Below are 12,946 nucleotides of genomic sequence, written 5' to 3' on the forward strand. Positions count from 1 at the left end.
ATTGACTACTAGGTTTGAGAAGCCAGGGTGTGTTGCTTCATTTCATCTAAGGCCACAGGGGAAGGCAGTTCATTAATTAGTAGTTAAGTAGTCTTGAAAGTGTCAAGTAATCCTCCCATTCCCCCAATCCTCCCTCTCCTTTTGTCATTCATTCTCCCTCTCTTTCCCAATACATACACCTTCCTCGTGCAATCCTCCCCTTTTCCATCTACCTTTGTCATCCTTTCTCCCTTCCCAATACAAACACCTTCCTCATGCAATCCTCCCTCTCTCCCCTCCCACTTCTCCCCTCCCACTTCTCCTCTCTCCCCTCCCACTTCTCCTCTCTCCCCTCCCACTTCTCCCCTCCCACTTCTCCTCTCCCCCGGCCACTCCTCCTGGAGAGGGTAAACCTAATGAATACCGGGAGTACCTATAGTACAAATTTTGGAATGGCAACACTTTATTTGGTGTATGAATTTAAAACATAATTCAGGCCGAGAGAGCTGTGCCATGTCGAAAGACCAAGTGAAGGAGGCTACCAGTACCTCTGGGTTTAGTTGTTATCACTGTTGATTTTGCTATACCCATTTTATTCAGAAGCAGAACGGAAGCGACGGTACCCCATGGGCAGAAGGAAGGTCACACAGAAGTAGAGAACCGTCCATATCAACACAATTCATACGTTTATTATTTATTAAGCACAAAACATTCACATTCGAACATTCACCTTAGTAAAGCAAGGAAAAACATTCACCTAAGTAATTGTTTTAAAACAAAACCAAAGTTACTTTAAATTTTTCATAAGGCTCTTTAACTCTTTTCTTTGATTGATTGGAATGGAATCAAGTGAGGAATATAAATTTGTTCACGTCACACAAACAAAGGAAGCAAAGGACACCCCACCCTGTCCACCCTACTATGTATCAACATCTCTACGAAACCAGGCTAAATTGAATTAGAAAAAAAAAACTGGATAAAAGACAGTTAGGAATAATTAGATAACGAAAAAGCTTTGGAACGAGTTTTAAAGCTAGCAGACTTGAGACAGTCACTCCACTTAAAGGTGAAGTTTTATGACTGTTGATGTGTAAACATTGAGGGTGTTGAGTTTGACGAAAAGAGGATTAATGTGAGAAAGAATGTAATGCACTGCCTGTCTCAGTTTTGCAGTCGCGAAGGATAGGTAGAATTACAGTAAGATAAGTATGGTAGGATAATGTTATGGTGTTATGTTATGGAGTAGCAGTAATTGACAAAGGGTCCAAGGCCCAGAACAGGATAGTGTTGTCAGAATAAAGAATCATAAAGATCTGATCACCTGAATGATGAAGGTTGTTAACATAAAGGATAAAAAGAAGTCCAACTTGCACAGTTTTGGCCTAATTTTATTTAGAACATTTAATATGAATTTGGAACAAATTTTGTGCCCCCTCCCCCAAATAATGACAAATGATAAGGGAACTCACATGGAAGTGTAACGTTGACCGATACTTTCAGAACTCTGCTGTCTGGCTCAACAAAGTCTTTATTCCTTCCAGTGAGACCTCTATCAAAGGCCTCTTCTACGTCAGCAAGAACGTACTCCGTATTCACTATCAGGTCTACTCGGAATTCCACATTGACCCCCATAGACACATTGGTAAATCCTTCCACACTGCATCCCAGATAATCGCCAAGTATAGATGTTGTCCTGAACAAAGCATCCACCTGAAAATAAATCAGAAAATATTAATAACTGCTCAGTCATTCAACGCTTTTCATGATGTCATACATTTCTTAATGACCTTAGTTATTACGACCCATTTAAATAAAGAAAAATTGGGATTTATTGACCTTCCCGATAGTCACATGACCACTGATTCAGAATATACTGTAGGTTACAACACCAAACATTGCAAAATACACCAATTTTCTAAGCTGCCTCCATTCTACTAAAACTTTTCAAAAGGGAGTGAACATCCCTCCTATTACACCCCGTCCCTGGACAACTTAATATTTTACCATCCCCCTCCCCCGATCTGCAGTGCAAAATAAAGGAGTTTTGCACCTGCCTATACTGCTCAATACGATTAATTTGAATTGGTACATATAAAAGTACAGTACATAAAAAATTGTCCCGATTGGTTATAGTTTCCTAGTCAGCAGTGGAACAATTATTTTTAATTTACCATACATATCTGATGACATTGTTGTAAATAGGACAAGTATTTAATATGGGAAGCCTTGTCATAAGTTTGACTGAATTTGGGTGTTTTAAAGATAAGGGCGAATGAGTGAAACGTTGCAAGTACACCTAGGAAATGAAAACAAGTATTTTTACAAACACTACGTCACAAAATACATGTTGAAACAAAATCATAACCACCAATGTAACTGTTGTATTACATTGTCTGTATTACACAAATTGTCATTGCTGATTTTCTGAGTAGCATATTATAGTCATGCTAAGCCTTGTAGATTTGTAAGAGAAACGATTCACCACCCTCACATTTGGCTTGGATGGGGTACAATGAAGCTCACATTGGCTTGGATGGGGTACATTAAAGCTCACATTGGCTTGGATGGACTACATTGAAGCTCATATTGGCTTGGATGGGGTACATTGAATCTCACATTTGGCATGGATGGGGTACATTGAAGCTCACATTTGGCTTGGACGGGGTACATTGAAGCTCACATTGGCTTGGATGGGGTACAGTGAAGCTCACATTGGCTTGGATGGGGTACATTGAAGCTCACATTGAAGAAACAGAGTGACTTACATCTTGACCGAGCTCAATGGAGATTTGCGAGAGATTATACAAGTCAAATAGAGAGTTGACATTCCATCCCTTGATATCAGTAAAAATGACCATCATGGTGAACGACTTGGAAACTGCAAGAAAGGAAGCAAGAAAGATAAGAAAAATAATAATTTGAAATAAATTCTTAAATAAATTAAAATGGCTAACAATAGTTTTCAATATTCATATTAATTGGTTGGAAAAAACGTAACTGTTTTACTACTAACAATTACCTATGTATCAATTTATGGGCAACTACGTACCAATGAGCCCCTCCCCCCAGCTATGTTGGTCTGGGGCATTCACAAATAAAATATTTTAAAGATGCTTCTTTACAGTGGCCCAGATCAAACATTAAAAATTCTGAATCAAATTTTAGACACAAAATTATGCTTGTCATTAGTGAACTGTTTATTAGCTGTACTTCACAATCTATGCTCAGCATTAAAACTGAAGAACTCTAAAAATACTTTATCAATATAATGTCATTATAACAACCTACAGTAAGCAATGCACATTTAACACAACTATGCTAGGATCAAAGACGGCAGATTCAAGTACAGAACTGTATTGGATACTCACCAGAGCACGTGTTGTTAATCTTGTAATAACCGGTCATACAGATACAGTCATAAGATCCATACACATTACTACATTTCTGGTTCTCCTCTGTCGGGCATGGTATGGTGCTGGCACACTCATCGATATCTGTCATGAAAAAGATATATAGATACCAATTAGCATCACCATCATCATCGTAAAGAGAACAGTTTGCAAGAGCAAGAAGTTGTAGTTATTTGTTGCAGTTTCAAGCCCAGTTTGTATTTGAATAAAGTAATATAGATGTCAGTCAGAGCTGTAATTGATGTGGGGATGCAGGGGGCTGGGTGGGTGTTCACCCCACTTTTCAACCTCAGATCAAAAAGGAGTCTTTAACAACCACTTGGCCACACCCCCTCCTACATAGAATCCTGGATTCGAGCCTTTTAAAGAGGAAAGGTGTTGATCCATTGTGCCATTTTTAATTTCACATTTCATGACTTTACTAGCAGGGATGGTGATCATCTTCTGACTGTCAACTGGTTCATCATTTACGTACACGTGCATGTAGTAAGAAGATAACCCAGGGTTAAGATGACCCATTTACTGATTCCAGTTGGAATGTGTGGGTTTGTGGTAGCTGACTACTGGCACCTTTATTGCTCTATATTGTTTCACCTCCAATCAAGCTATCCTAACTGACACTCACATATAAAGCAACTTTCTATTCCTACATTTCCCAACTGCAATGCTGATTCTGTTTTAAATGCGATAGGTAAAGTACTTTTATCTACAGTGGTGTTCCGTCGAGGTTGACCTAGTCGTCCGATTTCAAAACGTCCGAAAACGTCCGAAAACGTCTGAAAACGTCTGAAAGTGTCAGAAAGTGTCTGGTTCCGTCCAAGCGTCCGGTTATAAAAAAAACCGTCATACCCAGTATTCAAAGCCAAAAGCGTCCGAAAACGTCCAATGTAAAGTTTACTAGCCCAATAGTAACAAAAGAGTGGAGTGTTTATCTAGAGCATTTGCGGTCACACGGCCGCGACCATTCCTCAGCGTGATAACAATAGCCTGTAAGGATTACAAGTTCACTGAAAAAACACTGTGCAGAAATATTTACTCACTATCATTTACTATTTTGAGACTTACAGCTACCAAGGAACATTTTTTCCTGTCATACGACAATTTAATATCGGTAAATACATACAGCACTTTTTGTTAACAAATATTATTAAAAGCGTGCTAAGTTCAAAGTTCGATTCCCCCGCGAGGTGGTACAGTACCGTCTCGTCCATTTTGACACGAGACACGGACGAAGCTCTGTGCCTAAATTGATATTTTAAAGGTTACTTGGAAAAATACAGTCAGGCCAGGAAAAAAGAGGTAACACAGGAACCTCGTTCCCGGGAAATTTTAGTGACTCGCTGGAAATTTTGGAGCAGAGATAAAAAAAAATCTTTGTCACTCGCGGGAAATTTTGGAGCAGAGATAAAAATAAAATAAAACAACAGACAGCACAAACATGGAGAGGGAGGAAGAATGAAGGATGGAAAGGGAAAATGAAAAGAAATGACGTGTCCGACAATAAAACATCATATGTGAACCATTAAATTAGCACATTAAACTCTATTATTACCGATTTACCGCCAGCCACTATATCTGCGGGTCAATATAGGCCTACGTGCACTACGTGACCTAGGCTACACGAAATATCGAACGTTACTTGGGCTCAGCATGTTACGGGACTTCAAAGTTATTCTGAAATTTTCGTTATTTATTTTTCCTTCAAACGATGATTGCGAAGGTTCCCATGTACAAAATCTTACCCTTATGCATTTCACCTCATTCTGTTATAATAATTATAACGATTTAATAAATTTTGAGCCAAAACCGCAGGGAGTATATCCAGTTTAAATCCATCTTCGCACGGGACTGTATATTATAATAGCCTAGGGTAGGGTACTGGTACACACTGCTTGCGGTACTTGAGAGTTGATGCTGTAATGAAATGGATTCGTTTATTAATGCGGGGGGTTCCACGATGTCATTTATAGTTATATTTCGCCACTTTTTTAATTTTTAAGATTTTTTGTACGAAAGATTGATATTGTACGTATTGAAAGTTTATTTTCTGGAGTAAACAACAGCCGATTAACGATAGGAATAAATCTGTACTATTCTTATGTATGTAGTTTATAATCCCGTATTTACGTAGCCCCTATGTTTCATTCTTATTGCCTGAAGTTCCAAACACGTGGTGACTTGTTGATAGTTAAAAACTTTTCATTGTGAACTTTTGAACTTGAAGGGGTTGCTCTATTCCAATATCATGGAATGGTGGGGAACTCCCAATTTCTTTTTGTGTACGGATTACTAGTTTAATCCATGTGCGAACGTGATAATATAATATCTTACGTCGAGTATGAAGGAAGAAAGGTGTGGGTTGCTTTTCCAATGTTTGTGCATGCTTTTCTTTTGGAAGTGTATGTTAAAAAACAAAGGCCCTAATATAGCGTGTTATTTTTTTATATTTTTTATAACCGTGCGTGTAAGAAAGAGGCAGAGAATTTGGCGCAAAACGGTGAACCTTTCATATGAAAATATGTTTTATTGACATTTTCCGACTGTTCAAACCTTCATTGAACATCCTGTTCTCCCTCAGTTGATTTGAGTAGGCCTTGCTAAAACAAAACTTTGAACAAAAAAAGAGGTGTTACGTAAAAAAACTTATACTTCTTAGAATGTAGGAAAACAGTTTCCAATTGCATGACCTTTTTTCTTGAATGTCCGTTTGCCAAATAAAAACATTTAGGATCCACAGACTGACATGACAAAAGTGTTCGAGCACAATTTAAAATGGCGCTAAGATGCTTACCAGCTCCATTTAACTTGACATTGTAAGAACCAGTTGTAATCGAATACAGAAGAGTAAAATCCACGTAGTCCAACAATTAGTTTCATTTGAGGTTTTCTTTTTCCCATGTCATGCGTACAAAAAACGTGATCACTAAATATCCCAACTGCAGGTGCGCGCACAAAGTATTGACTACCCTGGAAATCTAGGTCATGTCCTGGTTTCTGCTCACAAGCCTGACACCTGTTAATTTGCATTCTATTCTGACCTAACAAGGAGTTGTTAAAACTCTGGCAAACTGCCAAGAAAACGTGCAACACTATATTAACCCGTGTCGTAAGAGAGGAGGGGTGGCCCAAGCAGTCTCCCAGGTACCTTGCTTAGCGCGAGTGAGCTCAACCTTTGCTGCAACGTGCTTTACCCTGGATTCCTGGAAGTAATAGTATGTGCGCGAGATTTTACGCCCTGGGGTTTGTTTCTCAAAATGTTCAAATTTTGCGAAAAACATTTCCTAATCGTCAAAACAACAAACTTTGATAACCATTGAAGAAAAAAAGGAAAATAACCGGACGATTGAACGGTGAGAAAAAATACACCGTTATAGGGGTAAAACGTTCGTAATATTTGCATATTACTAGTACTTTCAGATGTTTCCGACTTTTTAAACAGTGTTACATTTCGTGGCGCCTTGTGTGTCTGGTAATGGGGGTACGTTCGGCGTTATCAATAAAAAGCTAAGCAACTTTGAAGGAGCTACGGGGGTGACATGTTACATCATTGAAATTATTTAAAAAAAGGTTCAATACGTGTCTCCGTGTTACATATTAAACATTAAACATTTTCGGTTGTGTCGGCAGGAGGAGGTAAACAATAAAGTAACGATGCTGTAGTGTATTTATATTCGCTATTCAGTCTGGGATTTATTGGATTACTTCATGTGTACCGTTGTTTTGAAAATGTTTTGGCCGACGTTTTGAGCCTAGGTAAAACGATATTTTTGTTGAACGGAAGCAACTCAGAACCAGGATAAGACATAGTGGGAATGGTTGGTTGTCGCCCGACACCGATGGCCATTATCATCAATATGTCGTTATTTATCTTATTTCGTGGTACTGTTCCCCACTCATTCTGCTTGAATTTTTGTTTCAAAAGGTTAGTAAATAGTTGTTGTACATTGCATGCTTTTGTCAAAACATGACGTTACTTCAATATATTTCTTCACAGTTATTTTGTGTTCAAACTTGTATCACCTTTGACTTTGTTTGTAGCAGAAATACTACCCAGTACTGAAAGTTTATTCCGTCCAGATTATCGGACGGTTTCAGACGTTTTGCGGGCTGATAATAGAACTGCCTCTAAAATCGCTTTTGAATAGAAACATAGTTTAGCTTTAAGCGTCCGGAATATCGGACACATGACGCTTTTCTGAAATGAAAGGGTTCTTTCCTCTGTAATCCTTACTGTTTTGTTACTTTGAGTCGGGCTAAAAACGTCCGGATTATCGGACAGAATCGGACATATCACCATTGTAACTTCTATTGTAACAAACTGAGAAGATCGATTTAATCTGGTGTGAAAAAGTAGGCAGTAAACCGCATGTTCCGTCCGGATTAAAAGTGAATATTGTTGGAGTAAAATGTACAAAAGCGTCCGACCGTCCGGAGGTGTCAGAAAACGTCCTAAAGTGTCCTAAAGTGTCTGGAAACGTCTGAAAACGTCGCGTCCGGACGGTCATGTCAACCTCGACGGAACACCACTGTAGTCAAGTTCTGAGAAATGTTAAAGTCTGACCTGTGCAGTTATAGCCATCTCCCATGAAGCCGTCTTTACATTGGCAGATGAACGATCCTTCGGTGTTGGTGCACGAGGCTCTTGAACTATCGTCACAGTCTGCCAGACCGTACGAACACTCGTCAATATCTAGGAAAATCAATTAAAAATTAATTAGCTATAATATCAATTTATTAACTTTCCATAAGTGTTAACTTCCATATTTGTGAGGTTAGTTTATTCTGAAATTGTACAGTAATTTACTTACCATAGCATGTTCCCTCTCTGGCTATGATGTCACTGAAGTACCCCTCCATGCACCGACAAGTGTAGGACCCATCCAAATCCTCGCACTCGGCAAACTCATCACAATCGTTAGTTCCGATCAAACATTCGTCAATATCTAAGAAAAATTTACAAAGATAAACATAAGTTAAGAAGACAATATGTACATAGTCAAAGATTTGGCAAGAGTTTGGAGGACTTTAACAGCAAGGTTTCTGCAATGACAGTGATAGCTACGTAGGTTTTGGAAACGATCTTACTAAAAAGTAAAGTACATTATCAAGTGACAGCCTCAGTAGCCGATTAGTTTGTCAAAACCCGTAAACACCAGACATTTATTTAAAGGAGACACAATCCCAAATGTTGATCTGTGCAATAGTGAAAACTACCATGAACATCTGTCACAACCTGTTGTTCCATTTGGGAGGTACTTAATGTTTCTTCACATGCAAGGTTGAGGACTTGATCAAGTCTAAATACGACACATGCTTTTGTTTATGTTTTGATTGATTTACTACGCTGTTTACTTTCAATAATGAAGATTGGTTTGTAGATGCTGTATCAGAAGTATTGAAGCTGGTAATATGACCTAATATGAGGGCATTTTCAAAACAGTAATATTTTCACCTTGTAAATATGAAACGACAAATAAACAGAATGTAAACAGTTTCAGATCCTAGTGGCACTATGACATCACAAATTCACAAAATGACAGCTTCCAGACGTGACAAGGTTATCTCTCAAACAGAACAAGGCTTTTCTGAGCTGTTTGAGGGAGTTGCTCTTCACAAAGATTTTTGTCATATACGTTAAAGATGATGGTTGGGTACAAGTCTTCTCTAATATTGATTCCTTTTAAGTAGAGATGGGTGTGGAGGTGGTGGGGGGAGGGGGTGTTGGAGACAGGGACAAGTAACTGTAGTGGACAGTAGCATTCTAATAGAGGGTGTGTAGATCTATGCTATTGCATCTGACGTTCGGGTGGCAGAGATGTGGTACAGTAGGTCTCCTTGAATACCCTTATAACTGCAAATGCTGCACTATGGGTTAATTCGGCCTTTGACCCAAACCACAGGCCATTTCAACTACATCTGTGTTGGTGATTACACCTGTTGATGAGGGTTCCCATACAAAAGTGAAATTATACCAAGACGAATTGTGAAATGACATAACTTACTTTCACATGTGGTTCCATTTCCAGTGTAGCCATCACCACACGTACAGTTATAGCTCCCGTCCGTGTCCACACAGCTTGCTCTCATATCACAATCATCTAGGTTCTCTTGGCATTCGTTAATATTGGTGCAGTTATTGACACCACTGCCACGGTACCCGTCTGGACACATACATATATAGGATCCATTGGTATTGGTACAGTCAGCCATAGCATTACACACTGTGTGGTCCAAACATTCGTTGATATCTGCAGCGAAGAGACGTACTTGTTAAGTTATATCGATAGGCCAAGTTATAAAAGCAACGATCTTTAGGGAAACCATGCACAGAAAAATACATTAAGGTCAAATGCCAAATAGCAAGAGCTTTTTCTGCAACTTTACTGCAATTTATCAACTTGCTGCCAAACAATTCTGATGTCAGCAGTGTTGCAAAATGTTGAATTAAATGATCATGTTGCTACAAATTGTTAAATGATAATCTCAACATTTTGACTGAATCTAAAAATTTCCATTCTTTTGTAATAATTAATGACCTACCCAGACAGGACGAGATGCCATCTCCATGGTAACCGGCGAAGCAAGTGCAGTTCACGCTGCCTTCCAAATTGATACAGTCTGCATTGCTGTGACAATACTCCTCAAAACATTCATTGATATCTATGGATTCAAAGATAAAATCTCATTTAATCAGTTATAATTGGTCGATTCAAGGATCACCTCTCAAGGCAGTGGGGAGGGGAGTGGGTGGATGAAAGTAGTGAAAAGTTGGTATGAAACTATTCATCTACTTAAAAATTAACAAAACCTTAGTGATACATAATATGTAGCCACTTTGACTACATGTGTTATAAAATGTTATTAAACAATAATATTAACTGCCACTAATGTGTAGTTATTGGTTTCCTTTCTTTGCTTTCTTCTTGGGGGGAAGGGGGTACAAACATGTCCTCTTTAACAATTGCTAACATTCTCTAAAAATTATTCATCAGATGACTGTAAAATCACAATTGGCTCACTACTAGAATGTTAATGTAAAATGCCATTTCAATAACATCAGGCTTCAAGAAAGCAAAATAATCCTATTTCTAGAATTATTAACGTGTAAAACGAGTGACAACTTACCAACACACTCCAGCCCTGTTCCTCGATACCCGGCATTGCAGGAGCACTCAAAAGATCCATTAGTATTTATACAATGTGCATTTTGATCACAAGAGACTGGCTCTAATACACAGGTTCCATTGGAATAACATGTGGACTCGCCAACTTCGCACTCGTTAATATCTGGGAAGAATAAAATTCAAATCGACGTTCTTAATATATATAGGTATATAGTCTAAAAAATTACCAAGAGTAACAATAATACAAAATCATCATTAAGGTAAATAACAGTGAACACATTAGGGGTAAAATGATTTTTATTTCGGGGGGAATAATAGCCTGTATATCAAGTTTTTCCTGCCATAGACTTTTTCTTACCTTCACAGCTACTTCCATTGCCATAGTAACCAAGCTGACATTCACAGAGATAGCTGCCTGGTGTGTTTGTACAGTCGGCAAACACAGAGCAGGGAGATGATTCGCATTCATCAATATCTAAGAAAAAACAATCAAAATAAATAAATCAAATTAAAACTAGGAAAAGATGATTTTTCTCAAAATTGTCATTAACTGCAATTAACTGTATTAGATTTGTTTTCCTTGTTGGAAAGTACCTAAACATGAATTAGATTCTGTTCCCATAGCAACAGTGTTTCTTTTCCTTTCTGTAAAGGTAGAGGAGAGGGGGGTTGGTTTGAGGAGGGAGATGATTTCAAAGGGCAGATGTTATAGACTTGTGGATGACAAAGTTAATAGAAGGCAAGCTAAGGGTGGAAACACAGGCAGGGAGGAGGAAAGAGACCTTTTAAATTGACCATTTGTGGGTCTCTCATATTGTGATGGTTAACTGGTTTTGTGGGAAGAGAATTGATTTAATTACCTTGACACGTTCTCTCATCTTCAGCTAGGGTGTAGCCTGCTTTACAGGAGCATGTATATCCAGGTGAGGTGTTGTTGCAGACACCAATGTCTGCATCACAGCTGTTGTCGAGCTCACATTCATTGATGTCTAGGAAATACGGATTAGAATGATACATTACTTACAAATAAATTACCATAAATTACCATAGACTGAATATGCATTCTTAATCGTGGTAATATTTTGAATGACCCTTTGTAATCGTAATCAATTCATCACGTCATTTTGTACCCTCTTGTCTCTCATTGTAGAATCTTCAACAAATCTTGGATTGTTTCAATGGAAACCATGACGATCTTGTGCATTTCTGTTAGTTATTCTTTGACTTGGAATATTTTGCATGAGGAAACAGACTTTAAAACATACTGTCACCTAGGAGAAGCCAACAATACCTAGCACACATGGATGGATTAAACAGGGATTGTAAAAAATGCCTCGTGTGTAACAGTTTGTCACATTCAATGAAATATTCACTGTTAGATTATACCTACTTATCTTAAACTTTCATATAATTGTTACTTATTTTCCCATTTTCAAAACTATTATATCTTGCAAAGGCTCAAGCCAAAGAAAGTAAATTGTTGTTTATTCCTACCTTGGCAAATGGTAGCATTAGATGGAGAGAGCTGATAACCAGCCAAACAGACACAGGTGTCCTCTTCTGTACTGTCGTCATAGTAACACTGTCCATTCACACAGAGGTTCTCATTGGCGCAGGATGTCTCAGCTGAGAGATCGGTAAATATGATTGAGGTATTGAACATCAAATATTATTTATAACAATGTCAATAAGAATGTCATAACACTGTCAATTGGCATACTAGGCATTCAAGAGAACAATTACTGTATTCTGAGATCAAGTTTAAGCAGCATACAAAATGATGATGCATACTCACACATGAAGCTGAATTTATATAATGAGGCATACTTTTCAATATTTTATATTTTCTTTGGTATGAATGAAGAGATGATACCAAATGAGTTGTTGTGACTGCTATGCTAGTACTTTGATGTTCTCCCTGAAAACTATAAGTGCTTTTCACAGAGGGTTTTGAATGAACAGGAACGGTTTATCTGAGAAGGTCATGGGATCAAACGCTGTTAATGATGCATTAGAAAAGTATTTTTAAGAATTGCAATTTGGTGTTGCCAGAGTTTTCTGTTTTAATCTAAAGTTTTCACAATAAAGTCTTTGTTAGGGACAATTTATTTGAACTGCCTGATTCTTCTTTCACCTAAGCTTAATTCTTATAGTCACATCTGTACCTATGAATTCCAGTCTTATTATCAAAATGAAATTATGCAGAACAAATGTTAACATAATTAATTCTGTACCTGTACAGGTGACTCCATCTGGTTGGAGCTCAAAGTTGTCATAGCAACCGCAAATGAATCCTGGAGATACATCTTTACAAACTTGGGTGCAGTTGTCACTTTGTAGGGTGCATTCATCAATATCTGTGTGCGAAACAAAAAAGAAAATGTTACATCATCAAGTCTGCTTTTGAGGCACTCCCTCGATCAAAAGTGACCA

The 12,946-nt window shown here is 38.1% G+C and overlaps 1 protein-coding gene across 1 annotated transcript in view; it reads right to left on the minus strand.

Moving 5' to 3' along the window:
- Nucleotides 1-12,946, minus strand: part of LOC139966891 (uncharacterized) — a 40,128-nt gene that overhangs the window by 7,835 nt on the left and 19,347 nt on the right. The window contains exons 28-39 of the mRNA XM_071970351.1: nt 12,748-12,870; nt 12,008-12,139; nt 11,374-11,502; nt 10,872-10,988; nt 10,515-10,676; nt 9,930-10,049; nt 9,392-9,637; nt 8,198-8,332; nt 7,951-8,079; nt 3,348-3,473; nt 2,745-2,857; nt 1,449-1,689 (exon numbers count right to left, since the gene is read on the minus strand). Of these exons, the coding sequence (XP_071826452.1) occupies nt 1,449-1,689; nt 2,745-2,857; nt 3,348-3,473; nt 7,951-8,079; nt 8,198-8,332; nt 9,392-9,637; nt 9,930-10,049; nt 10,515-10,676; nt 10,872-10,988; nt 11,374-11,502; nt 12,008-12,139; nt 12,748-12,870 (1,773 nt within the window). The remainder of the gene's footprint in view (nt 1-1,448; nt 1,690-2,744; nt 2,858-3,347; nt 3,474-7,950; nt 8,080-8,197; nt 8,333-9,391; nt 9,638-9,929; nt 10,050-10,514; nt 10,677-10,871; nt 10,989-11,373; nt 11,503-12,007; nt 12,140-12,747; nt 12,871-12,946) is intronic.

Source organism: Apostichopus japonicus, chromosome 4 (assembly GCF_037975245.1).
Source record: "Apostichopus japonicus isolate 1M-3 chromosome 4, ASM3797524v1, whole genome shotgun sequence".
NCBI classification, from domain to species: Eukaryota; Metazoa; Echinodermata; class Holothuroidea; order Aspidochirotida; family Stichopodidae; genus Apostichopus; species Apostichopus japonicus.